At 39.5% G+C, this 17,887-nt stretch overlaps 8 protein-coding genes across 11 annotated transcripts; 4 read left to right on the top strand and 4 right to left on the bottom strand.

Annotated features, from left to right (window-relative positions):
* The first annotated feature begins 2,123 nt into the window (after positions 1-2,123).
* mex1 (midgut expression 1) lies at positions 2,124-2,957 on the top strand. The gene is made up of 2 exons (XM_002048210.4): positions 2,124-2,282; positions 2,667-2,957. Exons 1-2 carry the CDS (start codon positions 2,230-2,232, stop codon positions 2,860-2,862), a joined length of 249 nt encoding a protein of 82 aa, XP_002048246.1. The 5' UTR covers positions 2,124-2,229; the 3' UTR covers positions 2,863-2,957.
* A 387-nt stretch (positions 2,958-3,344) lies between these two features.
* On the top strand, positions 3,345-4,422 carry LOC6624497 (uncharacterized). The gene has a single exon (XM_002048209.3). The coding sequence runs from the start codon at positions 3,404-3,406 to the stop codon at positions 3,752-3,754; it is 351 nt and encodes a 116-aa protein (XP_002048245.1). The 5' UTR covers positions 3,345-3,403; the 3' UTR covers positions 3,755-4,422.
* Positions 4,423-6,794: 2,372 nt separating this feature from the next.
* MsrA (methionine sulphoxide reductase A) lies at positions 6,795-8,820 on the bottom strand. Of its 4 annotated transcripts, none has more exons than XM_002048208.4 (4): positions 8,661-8,820; positions 7,649-7,842; positions 7,269-7,529; positions 6,795-7,208 (listed from the first exon to the last, which is right to left on the bottom strand). In XM_002048208.4, the coding sequence occupies exons 1-4, from the start codon at positions 8,709-8,711 to the stop codon at positions 6,974-6,976; spliced, it is 741 nt and encodes a 246-aa protein (XP_002048244.3). In that variant the 5' UTR covers positions 8,712-8,820; the 3' UTR covers positions 6,795-6,973. The 4 variants fall into 4 exon arrangements, with proteins under 4 accessions (XP_002048244.3, XP_070064799.1, XP_032291312.1 ...); XM_070208698.1 differs by having other exon boundaries at positions 7,661-7,842; XM_032435421.2 differs by lacking the exon at positions 8,661-8,820 and adding an exon at positions 8,404-8,448.
* Positions 8,821-8,922: 102 nt separating this feature from the next.
* On the bottom strand, positions 8,923-10,074 carry gdl (gonadal protein gdl). Its single transcript, XM_002048207.4, has 4 exons — positions 9,761-10,074; positions 9,669-9,705; positions 9,319-9,613; positions 8,923-9,256 (listed from the first exon to the last, which is right to left on the bottom strand). Exons 1-4 carry the CDS (start codon positions 9,873-9,875, stop codon positions 9,113-9,115), a joined length of 591 nt encoding a protein of 196 aa, XP_002048243.1. The 5' UTR covers positions 9,876-10,074; the 3' UTR covers positions 8,923-9,112.
* An 8-nt stretch (positions 10,075-10,082) lies between these two features.
* On the bottom strand, positions 10,083-11,013 carry Z600. Its single transcript, XM_002048206.4, has one exon. It carries the CDS (start codon positions 10,701-10,703, stop codon positions 10,437-10,439), a length of 267 nt encoding a protein of 88 aa, XP_002048242.1. The 5' UTR covers positions 10,704-11,013; the 3' UTR covers positions 10,083-10,436.
* Positions 11,014-11,143: 130 nt separating this feature from the next.
* LOC6623640 (MAPK regulated corepressor interacting protein 2) lies at positions 11,144-13,641 on the top strand. The gene is made up of 4 exons (XM_002048205.4): positions 11,144-11,620; positions 11,889-11,994; positions 12,417-12,535; positions 12,597-13,641. Exons 1-4 carry the CDS (start codon positions 11,569-11,571, stop codon positions 12,860-12,862), a joined length of 543 nt encoding a protein of 180 aa, XP_002048241.1. The 5' UTR covers positions 11,144-11,568; the 3' UTR covers positions 12,863-13,641.
* A 187-nt stretch (positions 13,642-13,828) lies between these two features.
* On the top strand, positions 13,829-14,927 carry LOC6623548 (deubiquitinase OTUD6B). Its single transcript, XM_002048204.4, has one exon. The coding sequence runs from the start codon at positions 13,926-13,928 to the stop codon at positions 14,841-14,843; it is 918 nt and encodes a 305-aa protein (XP_002048240.1). The 5' UTR covers positions 13,829-13,925; the 3' UTR covers positions 14,844-14,927.
* LOC6623502 (sugar transporter SWEET1) lies at positions 14,867-17,876 on the bottom strand. Its single transcript, XM_002048203.4, has 3 exons — positions 17,502-17,876; positions 15,678-16,083; positions 14,867-15,609 (listed from the first exon to the last, which is right to left on the bottom strand). The coding sequence occupies exons 1-3, from the start codon at positions 17,669-17,671 to the stop codon at positions 15,496-15,498; spliced, it is 690 nt and encodes a 229-aa protein (XP_002048239.1). The 5' UTR covers positions 17,672-17,876; the 3' UTR covers positions 14,867-15,495.
* Between the last annotated feature and the right edge of the window lie 11 nt (positions 17,877-17,887).

Here is a 17,887-nt window from a genome sequence, read left to right as displayed (position 1 = left end):
GATAGTCTTATAAAATAATATAAATATTATTCCCATTCTATAAGCATATTAAAGGGCTGAAGACAGCTTGATATATAAACAAGCGGATTGAGTAATGGCAAGAGAGAGAGAGAGAGAGAGAAAGCAAGAGGGGTGACGAGGGTACATTTGAGTAAGAGCAAGAACTGGGGTACTAATTAAGTAAAAACATGTGAATTTTGAACACATGAGAATTGCATTGTAAATTTCAGCGCAGCAGCAAGTTTGGTACAAGTAAATATAGATATACGCATGTACATACATATGCATATAGATATGTAAATATACATACATACATACATATCATATATGCACAAAACACACATAAGCATATATATATTCATAGATACATACATTCATACATACATACATTCATACATACATACATTCATACATACATACATTTATACATACATACATATATACATACATACATATATACATACATACATATATACATACATACATACATACACATGCACATACATACATACACATGCACATACCTACATACGTACATATGTCTACACACACTCACACAATTAGCATTATTGGGTAAACACGACACTTGTAAGTAACACTGCACTGACTGGTCAGACAAGAAATTCTTCAAGCCCTATTTGAATTTTTGAGAATCGAGGAGGAGAGCTTCATTAAAATTACGTTAATTTTCAAATTTGCATTTGGATAATTGAACACATATACATACAGACATATGCACATATGTACATATATACATACACACATACATACACACATACATACACACATATATACACACATTCATACACACATACATACAAATGCGCATACATATTTACACCAACATATTTATTTTTGTAATATAGAGCAAACCATGCACACATACATAAATACATGTACACACACACGTGCATGCATGCACACATACACGCATGCATATATACAAATATAATGAACTGTACTGATAGGGCATGTAAGCTATATTTAATGTTATCTGATAAGAAAAAAACTCTTAAATGCATAAAATAAGTTCTGTCAAAATTTGCTATTAACTGATGTTATAAAAGAAATTCATGATATTTGTATTATTTTATTAATAGCGTTTATTGCAATACCAAAATTTGAGGAACTGATCGATCAATGGCATGACATCCCCAACATTTTCTTCTATTTCTTGACCTAATCATTATTTTTATGAGTTTCCATACCTGATTTAAACGCACCATTCATGTGCCATTATCTAATCTACAATAATTCGAATTGCTTCTTGAGCTTTTACCAAAAACTAAGCCAGATGTGTTCTTTATTTACACAATTGTTGATAATAGTTTCCTGTACTTTTGTAAATCCCCAAATGATATTTCTATAGATGTATTGTATTATTATGTTAGTATTATCTCAGATGGCTAAAAGCAATTTGTCACGATATTTCTAGAAGTGAACTTTTATCATATCAATCTGTGCTATATTAATCTGATTTTCATTTCAGTTATGTAGATCATAAATTGATAGTATTTTTTGTAAGTGGTTTTCTAAGGACTTACTACCAAAAAGCTGCGATGTGCCTGCGCCGTTGCCTCTTTGAATTTTCGTTTCTAGCGGTTCGAGGAATTGGCTACTTGTTTTTTGGGTACGACAGCACCAGGTTTTATATATCATTTTGTCAGAGCTAAATCTATATAATTATATATATATATATTTTTTTTTTTTTTCATTTTCAGTTTTGTGGAGCTACTCTTTGTGCTGGCTGTAAGTCGCGTCGTTTGGATCCTGGTTGCCTTCGGTCTAACCGGCAGCTTGGTCATCTTCGGCGTTTCGGAGTACATGAAATCAGGTGCTACTACTACAATGGAGAAGTCCCTAACATTTGATGCCCACCCAAACAATGCGACGCAACTGAATATGACGAACATAACGCTGTATTGAGTTCGGTCAACCTATGGAAAACCGTCTATCGGTTCGTCTTTGTCACCCAGGTGGAGCGTTGATTACCGATGTCATGTTATCAGACTATTATTATTATAAGTATTTTTTTTTTTTTTTACCGCGCCACGATATGATTAAAGCTTTTCACAACTCAATGCGACAATTTGGTTTGTGAGCAACGATTACTTCAGTTGTTATTTTGTTTTACGAACAGACGGAACGTTAAAAAATTATTCCGTAAAGGCTATATACTATATAAATTTTGTTTATTGAGGCATATACGTGTACGAAACACTAATTAAAATGTGCAACGCTTGCTGGGAGTGCTTGAAATGCCCGGGCAAAGTGGTTTGCTGGTAAGTCTTGAAGTGCCTCAAACCGTCGTGACTCAGCCTCGGAATGATATAGTTCGAAAATCTTAAGAATATTATATATATAAATGGGTTTTTTTTTTGTTGCGAGATAGTTTGGGAAAGAGCGCGTATAGAGCTGTTATCAGCGAATTCGTATTGCACTTGTTTTATTTATGGATTTTCAGCTCTAATTGATTTATGGCACACCTGAGTTTTTCCTCGAGAGTTTTGCACTGTGTTCGGCGTAAATGTCCAAACTCTGATTAAACAAAACCGACTAAACGCCAGCTAACCAACCAAATCCAATCATTCCGGCTTGAATCACGCAGAGCAACCCCTGAATTTAGTTCATATTTATTAATTTCTCACTCTTTAATCAATTTTTAGTTGCTGCCAATGCGCCTGCAAAATGGTCATGAGCATTATATGCTCTTTCATAGTACTTCTGGTAATTATCGGATTGATCGTCTACTTCACCGTCTACTACCACAAGGACAACAACAACGATGCACAGAAACAGGTGGAGAAAATGCTGCCAATTGTCAAGAGAAGTATACGCGATTACTTCAACAAGGAGGTCTAGAGTAATGCGAGGCTCAAAAGAATTTATAATATAAGTTATAATAGTCAACGAATTAAATAATAATAATAATAAACGAAATAACAACAACCTACAAATTTTGAGCTGTGTGTCTGTCAATAATCTAATCGCGTATCGCTGAGCCGGATTCCCATATAATTGGTTAAGTCTTATCGGGTCGATTGTGCCCAAATAGTTGGTATGGCCCATTTAGAGGGGTTTTTGGCTGGGTTCTGGATTTGGCCGATAACGCAATGAACGTTATATGATTCATAGGAAATATCAACATTTTTTTGGTATATTTTTACCGGGAATGAAAAGAGAGAGCCAAGCAGCAGAGAGGGAGAGAGAGAGGGACTTCCCGCTGGCGAACCCTCATCTGTTGGCAGCTGTTAGGTGAACATTTTTCCCGTATTCCTTTGTTGGATGCGTGCGGGTCGGGTCAGGTAGTCGAAAAATCGAGGGTTGAAATGTGAAAAATGGACTCGTCTCGCGTCAATCACAGTTCAGTTTTAGCCCGCGTAGCGTCAGGTCCTTTTGAGCAATGTCCTCCTCCAATGCCACGTTGTATTACACAGCCATCGACGATATGTTCAAGGAGCTGTTGCTGGACACAAGCGCCGAGGAGCAGCTGGACCATGCTGAGATTGAGGAGCCATTGATGGCCACGCCCAAGCGTCTGGTTCGCATACGCAAGCAGAATTTGTTCGCCAAGGAGCAGAAAGAGTTCGTCATCTGCCGCCGCCTGCCGTTGCCCGCAACCAAGTCAGATTTATCCCCGAGCAGTCAGGAGCTGCGCAAGGAGCGACAGGCGGATGAGCTGCTGCGTCTGCGCCGTCAGCGCTGCGAGGTCGAGCAGAGGAAACCGATGCGACGCCTCACAATGAGAATTTAAACGATCCTGCGATCGATAACAATCGATCGATTTTGCAATCGAATGCAGTGCTTCCGTGCCTTATGCTTTAATTTTAAGCCTCTTCTTATAAGTTGTTCTAAGTATGCAATGGTGATTCAATTAGTTAATACAAAAACCTTTAAAACAACAATTCGTTTTAAAAGCTTTGACAGAAGCTTTTGCTGTTGTCGATTTGCACTGAGAGAAAGCGGGCAAGCGTCTGGGAAGCTTTCAAAGCGACTTTTGCTAGAGAAATTCAAAGGCTTCAGAAATTTGATAAGATCGTGCACTAGCTTTTATATAGATATCATATCAAGCTGCCGTTTGTCCGGGAGAGTGAGAGCGATTTTTGCTAAAGAGCTGAATTTGAAAGTTCTGCACTGAGAGAAATCGGAGTATACTTGGTACAAGATCATTGAGGGCAATTTAGCAAATACTTTTGAACGGATTTTGAGAGATATAAGAAGATAAAAGTTTTCCCATGAAATGGAATACTATACAAAAGCTTTGCACTGCAAGAAATTGGGTACATGGATTGAATACAATTTACGAAATATTTTTGAAGTGATATCTTATATTATATATCTATGCATAAATCATAAAGCCCAATGAAATATTGTTAGTTTTATACTTCTACCTATGAAAAGAATAATAAAATTAATAATTCAGATATTTGGCTCAATTGAAGGTAATTGAAACGTGGAACGATCTCACGTCAATTGCTTAGGGCATTGTTCTCTTCTATTATCAGTAGTATATTCATCTAACCTTGATATGCTTTGATAAGAGTTATTAGCCAAATAGCATTGCCATTTTTCAAGTGCCTTTCCTTAACCTTCAAGATGTTCTCTGAATTTGAAAGGAACGCACTTTAACTTTATGACAGGATTAGCGAGAGAGAAAGAGAGAGAGAGAGAGAGAGAGTTGCCTTTCAAGTGTTGGCTTATCTGAAGATAAGCTAAATTATGGGCACATTATCTTTTGGCTTTATTTTTGGCCAATCCTTGGATTAGTTCACTGCAGCAGGTATTTTTTTTTTTTTTTTTTTTTTTTGGTGTTTACATTTAATATTTATCAGCTGCATGACTTTCACAATTGTCTGTTCATTTAAGCAACACATTTGATTTATGAAACGATTCCGTTATGTTTTGAATATTATATAAAATTATTTGTACTATTTTGTATATATATTTGTTTGTCACGCAATTAATAGAACTTTATGCAAATCATTTCGATTGCAGCCGCAATCCCGAACCCCGTTGACCCCATTTTTTTAAGCGTCATGACTTGTAAAATGTCATGCAATTCCCTAGGGCTGTCTGTTCCAGTCATGGCCATGCCCCAATGCCCCGACCCGCCCAGAGCAGCTCCCGTCGACCAACAACAACAATTACACGCTATAGCATTTATCTCGTGCCGCGTTCCGATGAAGCGCCGAGAACGTGAACGCGAGGAAACCGGATGAAACTTATAACGCTGGAATTTGGAAAAATCGCTGGAGGCGTACGCTTGGCGGGATTTGGCTGAAATTTGGCCGAGAGCTGGCCGGTAGCATTAGCCATAAGTCTGCCAAAAATGAGGGTAATCACATTGCCGCCAGAGACGCAAATCACAAAAGTCTATAGCTTGTAAATGCCAGCTCCGATTTTGTTGATTCTTGAAAAATCAGATACTTTCCATCTCGAGCTAACGATTGGCCAAATTTCAAGCGAATCGCTGGCCATTTAAATGTGCAAAACAATTAAAGAAATACATTTTAAATCGTGCATTTGTTGTAAACAAAAAAACATTTCAAAGTTTCGCTTGGAATTCGCTGCGACTTTATCATCAATGAGACACGCGGCCGGTTGGAGCACCAGACGGCACCATATACAGAGAGAGAGAGAGAGCGAGAGAGCCGGAGAGGAGGGAAAGCCGGGGCCTCTGGTGAGAGCGCTCCAACTAAAAACATGTATAAGCACTTTATGTGGGCTGGAAGAGGGGGTGGGGAGGGGGGTGCTGCGAGTGACGGCGTGTGTTAAATTATATGTGTATAGTTTCATGTTTGATGAACTTTTTAGATTTCAGCTATGGCTGACCTCTATAGATATAGTTGCGATATAAACCTAGACAAGTACGTATACTATTAAGTTTATATCATAGCTAAAAGCTAAATCTAATCGCAGCATATATATACTATATATCAAAGTTTCTTCCATGCTTTGACTTTTATAACTTGTGCATAGATATTGTGATATAGATATATCTGACCTCTGATAGAGTTGCGATATAAACCTAGACATGTTTTTGTAGGCTAATATTCAAAATTTCAAATAATGAAATCCAATTTTAAACCTAAACATAGCTAAAACTTAAATCTAATTGCAGCATATATATACTTTATATCAAAGTTCCTCTTCTTTTATTTCTGATATATATTTGTTTGAAATTCTGTTTTTGGGTGCTAAAATTCCCAAACATGACTAAGTCTTATATCATAGCTTCAGCTTTCATCTAATCATGTCATATAGACTAATCTAATTTCCTTGTGATATATATTCGTTGCGTATTGATCACAATCTGCCAGTCATTCGGTTCGCATTTACGACCATGAATAGCTCATTTGTAAGTGGATTGTCTAATAAGTATATACCTAGATTCATGAAAAAGCGTTTTTCAATAAAATCATTTACGATTAGATCTAGGCTCATGATAGCAGTACGTGCATTCATTCAACTTCCAGTTAAGCACACATGTTTCTGCACATGTCCTTATATACAAAGCTATATACATATATATATATATATATATAAATATGTATATTATTATTATTAAGCTTGAAATAAAACCGGATCTCGCATGATTTCTTAAATATAAATTTATTTTCGGAGTTTATTTGCGTTTGCTTTAGGGTTTCATTGCATTAGCTCAAAAGAACTTCGGTTTATTCTCCAAGATCAGCAAAAACCCAGACGATATTTTTTTGTATGACTGTTAAGATACTTCCTCTGTCAGAATTTTCGGCTTGGGATAAGATCATATTTAGACAGCAGTTAAAAGATAATTTTACAAAATATACATTTATTTGTTATTATTAGCATAATATTCGTCTAAGATTAAGTAATACACATTTTGTCAGACACAAAACAGAAAAAGGATATTCAAGGACATCGTTTAAAATTATTTTTAGTATATACCCCCCTATGTATAAGATTTACGCTTAACATCTATATAGCTGGGTCAGCAGTAGAGACCCTGACCCTCGTTCTGCTCAATGTGGTAATTGCAGTACTGGCGCTGAGTGGGCGTCAATCCGAGCGTTTCCACCTCCGATTTGAATTGCTCGATGCCGCCGACGCCAGCGAGATAGCCGTTCAGTTTGGTGGCCACGTAGCTGGTCTGCAGCAGCTGTTGGTTGAGATTGAGAGATGCGGCCAGATCCTTGTGACCCTGCAGTCTGTACTTCTGATGATAGCTGTTGGCACAGAGCAGGATTAGTATTGGAATTTGGGTTAATTCAATTCTGGGAACTTACTCTTCAGCCGCATAGAAGTTCTCCTTGGGCGCAATGTTCGTGGTAATCACCTCGGGCACACGACGCTCCTGCTCCTCCAGCTTGGAGGCCTCGGCAATCTGTTTCTGTTCATCATCATGGTAGAGTATCAGTGATGCATATTGACGCTTCATGGGCTTGGTCAGGCCGTACTCGTGATTGTTCCAGAACAGATCCAGCAGCTCCTTGAAACTGATCACCGTGGGATCATAGTCAATTTCCAGCACCTCTGTGTGATCACCCCTGCATAGAGTTGAGCGGTTAGTTAGGCGATAAGCGTTAGCAGGTGGCAAAGCGGAGAAGGGCAGAGAGCAGAAATGGTCTTTGTTAGCCCAATTGATGTCCCATTGCACAATGCTTACATTTTACGGTACGTTGGCAATTCGGAGCTGCCGCCGGCATAGCCCACAGTGGTGCGTAGGACTCCCCGCGTTGCGCCATACAGCGACTCGGCGCCCCAGAAGCAGCCCATGCCAAATGTGGCCGTCGCATAGCTGACATTCAAGCGATGCACTGGCGCAAGATTCAGCTCCTTTTGCTCGTTGCGCACGGTGCTCTGTTTAAAGGAACAAAAAAGAAACAACAACAAAAAAAATGAATTAAGGGCGACAAGTTGAATGCACTCTACGCAGTCAGCACACCAGAAACAGAAAAGTGAGTCCGTAGCCAAAGCCTGGCAGACAGCGCATCATGCACAAACGTGTAAAGTATATTTAACAAAAAAATCCAAAAAAATAAAAAAGTAAAACGTGTCGCCTTTTGAAGTTCTTTGGCAGCGACTGCGTTTCGCCGACAACTGAAAGCTGTGCTCGTGCTCTTTGCATTTTGACTTGCTCTTTGACATGAATTCGCCACTCTCAGCGCCGCTCAGCTGTTTGAGAGAAGAGAGCAGCTGTTTGCCGTGCTGTGACGTCGACAGCGACGTCGTAACGCGTCGCGTCGCGTCGCTGCAGCCCAGTCAAGGTCAATTTGGTGTGCAAATAGTTAATGCAAAGAAAACGAAAGTTACACGAAACGATTTATAGCACACGCATAATAGTTTAATATTTTTCGTGTTTAATATGTTGCTTAGGCAGCAAGTAATCAGAATTTAAGTATTAAATCACATTGTACTTGCCCTAAAATTACGAAACAGACGCGCAAACATTTTTGGCAGTTGTTAAAGCTTTGCTAGTTGGTCGTCTACTAAAGCTGGCCAAAGCAAATTTCTGTTAGCTTAAAGACGAGCGCCATAAAATCGAAACAATGCGGCAATAGAAGCTTCAAAATTGCTGTACTGGCCTTGCAAAAGTTCAAAGCACTCGGAAACTTAATTGAAGTTAATTTGAATTGTTTGCACACACTTAATGTCACTTTTTATAATTTAGTGCTTACCAAATCCTTGAGCTCAGCAGTCGAAACATCTTTGGTGATAGTCAACGACATGTTTTTACGTTGATTTTTGTAATGCTTTGCTTTAAGAAATGCGAGCAACTGTTGACTTTAAGCAAGTTTCCGCTCATTTTATAGCCGCCCGCCAAAGCGCATTGACTACTTTGATAACATTCTGTTCATCCAGTGGGAGACAGAGAGAGTAAAAAGAAGAGAGAGAGATTGAGAGAGCAACCAGTAAAAGTGTTGCGGCAACATTCAAGCATGTTGTTTAGCTAGCCGAGCGTGCGCTCTTTATTTGAGCTTTCAATAACAGCTTTTACAGTGCCTTAAAATAATTTACTACGAGTAATTTCATTTATATATATATATATGTACACATTTTTACCATAAATAATAATGCCACTTTATGGAATAGGCTGCAGTCTTGTGTTTAATGGAGCTCAAACTGTTTGCTACTTGTTCGGCTCGTATTTAAGTCGGCTCAGACGTAAAATGAAATCAAGCAGGAACATTTGTATTTTGATTTCCTTGGGATTCTGTGTATTATAAAAACCAGGTACGCCTGCCTTTTGTAGCATCGATTGTTGGTCATAAACCTAAATTAATATATTTTAGGAAATTTGGTTTTGTTTTGCTTCAGTTTTCGGTGTAAACTTGCCTTCTGATCCAGCACTTCGATTATTTTCTTGTCTGTTTCCAGCAATTTTTTGGTGTGCTTGATATTCATAAGACCCAGTATATGCTGCAGCTCCTCCGGATCCTTGATCTTGCCACGCCAATCGGCCACCTCGATTTCATATTCATTTTCCACTTGCGCCCGCATCTGTATCAGATGCTTCTCTGTTACATGCTGCAGTTCCATTAGCGCCTTGACTATATCGAAGATGCTTTCGTTTAATACACAATTCGCCAGTTCTGTGAGCAGATCATAGGAGATGCGTGTCTGCAAGGTTCTACATTTAAATGGCATATTTAACATTTTCCAGTTGATTTCAACATAACACTCACTCTGGGAGCTCGGCGTGCATTTCTTTAAGCTGATCCACTGAAAACAACAAGTTGCTAAATAAGAGCTGCTGCCAAATGCAATAAACACATACTTAGGAAATAGATTTTGCGCTGCAAAAACTCGGGCGTATGATGCTGCTGCGGTTTCTCTGTCTCCTTTACCGATTCGATTGAGTTTGGCTCATCGGTCACTGGAGCGTCTTCCATAGTTTTCGGCTGTCTTATATTTAAAGGGAACCTACACAAATTGAGTTGCAATAGCAGTGTCCACACGGCTTCCGATTTAGTTAGCTCGCCCGAACAGATGTTTTAAGGTAATCAGGGCTGAAATCAGCATCAGCTTGAGTGTGACCATAACAATTCTTTCTATCCACATATCGAAAAGTGGCGCACCGTTTAAATTATAAATAGAACTTGAATGTAAATATATTTTGTATTCTGAACTATGATGTTTTGATTTTATAAAGAAATATTCAGACTTTAATAGTATCTGATGGAATAAGAGATGTATTTTGTCAAATCCTTGCTGCCTGAGCAAATAATCAAGCAAAGCCTTCACAGCGGTTGTGGCATTCGGCCGTGGTGAATAACAGCAACACGGCCAGTGTGACCACAACAATTTTATCTGACCACATAATATAAAGCGCGAAAAATACAATTTAGAAATAAGGCATGAGCATTTTTAATTGTATTTGATTCAGAAAAATATATTTGATTTAAAATCAAAGGTGATTATTGCTACTGATTACATCAAAACTATTAGTTATGTTAAAAATTAAGCGATTTGCGTGCCTTAATAAAATGTTTGTCCGTCTCATAGTTGTAGACGCGATTTAGTTTAATTTTTCGTCGCTTTTTGAGTTCCGTTAAAAATGTGACAGCTCCAGAACAGGGTGTAGCAGGCACATGCGACTTCTTAACATCCTCAGAATAGCATTCACGTTTTCCGACATCGCGTTGTGGTTGCTTTGGTGTCTCAACAATTTTGAGGCTGATTAGGCGCTGTAAAACTTGACTTGTTTCGATGCTCGCCATGATTGAATATGCAATATTTGACTTCGATACGCTGATCTTTGGCCGGAAAATCTGAGCGATGCTGACGGATGCTGCCTTGTAACTAATTTCCCAAACAGCTTATTCCTGACTTTTATACTTTAATAGGACAGTAGATGTCCGGGCAAATTTAATTAGTCCGTCATAAAGTTGTGCAAATTTCCACAAAATTATCGATGCAGCTGTCCGCGAGAACAGGTAACCGTAATAAACACGGTGTAAGAGATTTATGATTTTCCGATGAAAAACGCGTAATCTCTGTTTAATGAGTTTAAAAGTGAGCAGGTAAAAATTTAAATCCTGCATATGGCGTGTACACACTGGAACCCCACCATATGTTTTCAGAATTCAAGTGCACATGTGTATGTGTGTGAGTGGGCTAGCGAGCACAGTGTGAAGCTATTGCAGTGTGGGGGATACGTTACAAATGTGTTACGCGTACGGCGAGGCAGGCAAATCAGTCGCTAACCCTTCCGCATTCAATAATATAATTGGCAATAAATTCAGGCAATTGATTTGGACAATTGTAAATCAGTAACAGCGAATAACATCAGTAAAAGACATCGATAGATATAAAAGTCAAAGCTAACTGTGAATATTGTGTAATTGCTTGAATGAGAAGATGAAATTGAAATGAAACAGCAGAAGCAACAACAAAAACAACAAGAGCAAAGAGAACAGCTTGTCAACAGTTGGATTTAAATAATATTCATAAAATCATATGATTTAAAAAAAAAAAAAAACAAATATTTCTACGTCAAAGGCAAACAAAACAAACTAAAAATATAAATCAAAGGAAAATCGTTTGCTAGCATAAGAACTACATTAAAAATTACATAAAATTGACATGTACACAGTAAACAAGGGACCTAGCAAAATTGTTGCTAAGACGCGACGCGGTAAGTTACAATTCGTATTTACATACATTTAAACATATAAGGTGTAAAAAGTACAATAAACCCTACGAGAAGGGCGACCGCCTGCAAAAAAGTGTTGCTGTTATGTCACAACACACGCCGCTGCTGCCGACAGAAGCAGCGCTGCTTAGCTCTCATACGGCTCTCTTATGCGCTCGCGCTCGCGCTCGCTCTTTCTCTTTTGTTTTGTACTTTTTGCCGGCAAATCGAATTTACATTCAAACAATAACAAACAAACAAACACCCACAGGTCTGCCGCAAAACTTTGAAAAGTTCGAGAGCATCAAGGAGAGCGGCAAGAAACATGGGAGCATCAGCAGCAGCTTTGATCTGAACAGTCCCGAGAAGAACAAGAAGTAAGTGAACGAACGGCACTTGTGTGCGTGGGGCTCTTATGCAAACGATGAACGACGCGCTGCACTGCGGCTTATCTCGTAGCATTAATTTTATCACAAAAAGAAGCCTACGGTGTCGACCTTTCTATATAACACAGACACGTTAATTGAGAAACCAGAGCAGTCGCACAGACAACACGTGGGTCAGTGTCGGTTATCACCAGCAGCAGCAGCACATTGACTTTTGTCTCTGCCATTTTCTGCCCGTTACGTCACAAAAGTGCTCCGCTAAAGATTTTCCATTACTAAATTTATTTTCGTAGTCCACATGTGCGTGACGTACATACATACATATGTTTGCATAAGTGCTCACTTGTGTTTGCATGTGTGCATGTGTGCATTTTGTATTCTTATGTTAATATTCGTTCATTTGAATTTCTTAGCATACCGCGCCCGGTATTTCAACAGAGCTTCGCTTCGAAACGCATTGCGCCCACAAAACTTATTGAGGATGAGGTGATAACGCCGCAGCATGAGGAGATAATACGCTACATAAATGACTGTAAGCAGCAAATTTTTTTGTTCTTAATTTGAATTAATTTTCTTATACATATCACTGTCAGCATGGAACATTTTGGTCGCACAAAATCCGTATGATTCCAGCACAGCAAAGCCCGACGGAAAGGCCGATGCCAACAATAACAGTGCCAGCACCTTGGCTACGCCCAGTCCTGTGGACAGCATCATAGCCAATACACCCGTAGCGGCATCGGCAGCGCCGGCCGTTTGGGTAGAGCCGCCGAGTCCGGCACTGAACGATTTTAAGCCATTCGATTTGGAGTCCTGGTGGGGACGTCGTTTGTTCCACAACATTACCAAAAGCCTATAGACTGATTGGCCATTGGTTATGTTATTTGATTAGTCGGTGCTTCCGTTATAACTATTCTTACATCTAATTTCGACTGGAAATCAAATTCACATTAGATATAAAGAGAAATATAGCGGTTAAGTTATCATTTTGCAATTTTAGATTAGCCGTTTGGTAAAGTCCTAGTGACGACATGCGTAGGCACATTTTATCTTTTTCTAGTATATAAATATAAATTTAAAACTCTTCCCAGTTGGCCGTGTAAATAATTCGATACAAAAGTCATTGTATGATTTTTTCATATTAAACTAAGATTGATTCTGATTAAGTTCTATATATACATTTATATATATATATATATAAGAGCAAAACATGTTTATAGTCTCGTTTGTGCACTAGCCAGTTTTTAATTTTTAAATCTAGAGCAAAAATTGTAATTTTTTAACTTAGCATGTCCAAAGAGAAACAGGCTCTAAGGCGAGTTTTTTAATTTTGTATTTTGAGCCCACGCGTGGCACCTGCCGAGCAGAATTTGTTTCTTTAGATATACCATAAAAGAAAGTTTAAATATATAACACACTTTAGTTGCTAGAAAAGAATATTTTCCTAGTAGGTTTTAATAAGAACGCACATCAGTTGCAAATCGACTCGGCACGTGTTAGCCCGCGCTTAAATTTCCTCAATTTTTTTTTTATATTTGTTAAAAGGCGCGAATGACAAGTAGGTATACCTAAAATTGTTAATATTGAAATAATTTGTACCATTAAAATGGTTGCATAAATAAATGCAATTGAAAAGTTTTTGAAATCTTGCGTATTTAACAATGTTAAACTGTTGTCTGGTAATTAACAGAAAAAGAAAAACGGCGTTTTTATTTGCTCTGTTAACTCCCTTTTGAGTGGTCGCGCCACTCAATACGTTGTTACGATTACGTGACGTAGCACATTTGTATTATCGTTACGGCTTTTGCGTTAGCGTTAAGCTTTTTTGCGTTAGCATTGAGCTTTGTGCGCAATCATTTAATAGGCAACTACAGCTGAGCGCCGGCAAACAAAACTTCAATTAATTTATTAAAAACTTAAAAATGTCGTGCGTCGAAGCAGTAAGTGAACTAGAGACGCGCCTGGGCGAGGCCACACTGGAGGATGTGGCTGGTCGCCATCGTCGTGAGCGCAAAGAGCTGCAAGCCAAATTGCAGGCAATGAAGAAGAATGCGCCGAAGAATAACAAAAATAAACGCAAGGAGTTCCTGGAGGAGATGGCGCGTCTAGAGGGTGAACTGGAACAGCGCCAGAAGGCTGAACTCGAGGTAGTCACCACCGAGGCACCGGCCGTCATCGAGCAACCAGCCAAAAAAGCGCCAGCTGCGGACAGCGACAACGACGAAGAGGACGATGCAGTGCAGCCGGCGCAGCAGCGTGTATCCAAGGCCCAAAAGCGTCGCAACAAAAAGGAAAAGGAGGCACGTGAACGCGAGCAGGAAATACGCGTAGAACTGCAAAATGCGGCCAATCAGCCATCGCCAAAGCAAATCGAGCTGCAACAGATCATAGCCAAGTTGAGCGGTCGCCAGCTGGCGCTGCACATGATCGCCTCGGACGGTGACTGTCTGTACAATGCGGTGCGCCACCAGCTGCAGCTGCACGCGTTGCCCGGCCACACTGTTCAGGAGCTGCGCACCGAGACAGGGAACTATGTGCGCGCGCACAAGGAAAATCTCATCTGCTACATGACCCATCCGGACACGGGCGAGCTGCTTAATGACGAGCAATTCGAAGCCTACTGCCGGGACATAGCCAAGACGCACGCCTGGGGCGGGCACATTGAGCTGAAGGCGCTCTCCTCGCTGCTACGTGTGCCCATCGAGGTTATCCAAGCGGAGGGCGCTGCCACGCTGCTGGGCCAAGAGGAGTTCGGCGGTGCGCCACTAGTCATCTGTTACCATCGCCATATTTATCAATTGGGCGCACATTACAACTCCACGGTGCCGCTGGAGCAATAAGGCAGCCAACTTAAAATGATATCTGATTTGTAACAATTTAATTGAATTAATATATTGATTTACATATATAACTATATATACAAATATGCATTTGGAAGATTTGAATTATTGTCAAAATTTGCAAATAGTTCGATACGCTTTGTACAAATGTTATTCATTAAATAACAACAATTAGATTAGTTTGGGCATACTTTACAAAATCGTAAGTATCTTAAATACATGTAAAATCTGTTCATTTAAAGTACTTTCGAAGGGGCATTTGTGATCAGATTGGAAACAATACAAAATGCGATTAGAAAGCCGCATTTGAGTATCTTGCAATGTATTTAAATTGTTTATGAATTGTCTTTTGTTATTCTGTAAAGTAGAAGCTTAGTTAATTAAATCCATGGAACCCGGCCTGATAATGCTCAATTAATTGTTTAGTAAAAATAGTTCTAGAAGCGATTTGTTTTCTCTAAAAAAAATATTCCTTAGTTCAATTACAATTTTGATTTTAGTTACTTGTTTTTATCTAACTATATAAAAGGCGCCATGAAAGAGAAAGAGTTATACCCTTTCTTTCCAAACTATTCTTGTTTAATTTTCCTCTCTTTTAAGAAAATTTTCATCTTGCTTAATGAAGATATTCCAGGTACTTGAACAGAGTCGTTTATTTTTCCTTCTTGGCGGACTTGGCATTGGGCTTCTTAGCGGGCGTGCTGGGATAGAGAACAAACATCGCCAGCTGAATGCTGCCCAAAATCCACAGGAACAAATTCTGGTACTAAAATGGAGAATATAACATATTAGAAAACTATTCTATATAATGTATACAATATTTTCAAAACTTACCACCATGACATGATTGCGTATGGACAGTGCGTACAGCGTCCAGGCTGTGGCAACCAGTTGACCGGCAAATATAATGGGAAAGGGCATGCCCTCAGTGCTTTTCTTCTTAATAATATTGGGCAGATTCAGCAGCGGGGAGCCAACCAGCCAAACGAGAATGGATGTGATCAGCATGCCCAGACGGAACTCGATCTGCTTGGGATCCTCAAAGTTTGCATAGGCTATGCAGGCCATCAGAAACAGGGAGACGTAGCCAATTTTGATCCAGATTTTCGATTTGTTCTCACTGGAGGCATAATAATAAAAGCCGACCATGAAAACTGTATTGATGGCAAATCCAATTATATTGACATTTATCATTGGCTGATCGCCCATCAATTGGCCCAGCTTCAAGCTAAGAACTGTGCTGTGGGTTTTTGAGAAAATACAAACAATTATTTAAAAATTAATAAAAAAAAAAATGCAATATTTCAACTGATTACAAGCCGTAAATGTGTCCCAATAGTATTGTTAGTGGGGCACATCTATTCGAATTTCACAATATCTGCCATTTCGAGTATTTCACTGATAACACATATTTCTATACATTATCTAATTAGCTAGCTTATCGTTAATATGCGTTAAAACCCATTCACGATTGGAGCATACGTGTTCCTCGAGGTGGAACAGGAACAACATAATTACTATGTTAAAATTTATTTTGCCTGCAACTCAAGTATTGCAATATATCTAGAAAAATGTGGTTTATTTCCGATCTAAAAAAACTTCTAATAAATGGAAATGTTAAAGATATTATAAAAACTATTTGCAATAAGTGCCTGATATTTAATTTGTATTTCGTCAACTTCTAATAATTATTAGATTCAAGAAAAGGTCCATTTCGGCGGAAAGATCCTGTAGAAAAAGATATATCCTTTCACGAACCAAGGATATGGGCTTCATTCAAAATGTCCTTTGCAGGAAAATGGCTCCAGCTGGGTCATGTGCTTGCAGCATAGGTTCATAGGACGCCAGGACCCTTCCCTGTCCGTTTTCCATTAGAGGAAATGGATGGCATGCCAGGATCTAATCAGTTACAGAAATCTCCGGTCAGCATAGTGGAGCACTCAACTCCTCCAACCGCCGGCGGCTCTAGCTAAACAATATAGAAACACGCAACTGTTGCGCCTGACGCGGATTCTTGCGTGTCTTTGAGCACTTAGCCTCATTTGCATTCGCATTTTCATTTGCATTTTCATTAAAGAAAATCAGCACGTGGCGTGGGCAAGGTCGACGCCTTAGCTGGGCCAAAAATGGGTTTGTCCCGCTGACAGATTAGCTAAGCTCGGGCGACTAGCCCAAGTGTCGACTGGCGCATATTAAGCGTTAATGATAATATATATTACGACTATGTATGCGAAGATAAGATGTACGTGCTGGCCGTCGCCTGGGCGCGATAAGGCATCTCCGGAGCCAGCCAGAAGACTTCCAAATTGTGTTGACTTTTTCCTTAATTGGGGCTCTTATTTGCTTTATGTAACAACCGTCAATTGTCATTGCCCGATCTTCTTAACTGGCAGCCGACAATTTGATTTTGTCCTTGAACTCAGCAGACACACAGAGTTACCCTAACCCACTGACACCCCCCCCCCCCTCTTTTTTTGTTTGGTTCCAAGCCTGCCGCCATTTGGCAGCGTCATGGCGACAATTCAAAAAATTTAATCAATTTCACACGGCTACAATTTGTGATTTTTTCTATTGCTATCTGTGTGTTTGTCTGTGTGTGTGTGTGTGTGCAGTCAAGCGGCGCTATTTTGTGTTTTTTATGGGTTTTTTTTTACTTACAGCACAATACCGCCCAAAAACGGTCCAACGGGATAAACATCGCTGCTGCCCTTTTTGCGTATATCATTTAGCAGAGCGACACCGGACAGAAATTGTAGTGTAGTTATTGTGCCGGCTATTTTGCCTATGGTCTCGCTGTATGGTGCCAATAAGTCGCTCAGTGCATCCATTTTGTCTGTGGGGCAGCTGTGTTCTTATGTTGTACTCGGTAAACTTGTTTTACTACGCGCACTTAACGTTGGGTCCGGGTGGGGTAGCAAGTTTTTAATCGCGTCGTTTTTTTTAATATAAACAAATGCGAAATAACAAAAAGAAACTAAAATCTAACGACCAAACGAAACGGGCTGCCGCTGCCGTAACAACTGACTACTGGCTCCACAGTGTGG

Source organism: Drosophila virilis, chromosome 3 (genome assembly GCF_030788295.1).
Source record: "Drosophila virilis strain 15010-1051.87 chromosome 3, Dvir_AGI_RSII-ME, whole genome shotgun sequence".
In the NCBI taxonomy this organism is placed as follows: Eukaryota; Metazoa; Arthropoda; class Insecta; order Diptera; family Drosophilidae; genus Drosophila; species Drosophila virilis.
Note: the sequence above shows the minus strand (reverse complement) of the source record. Positions and strands in the feature narration are given on the sequence as shown.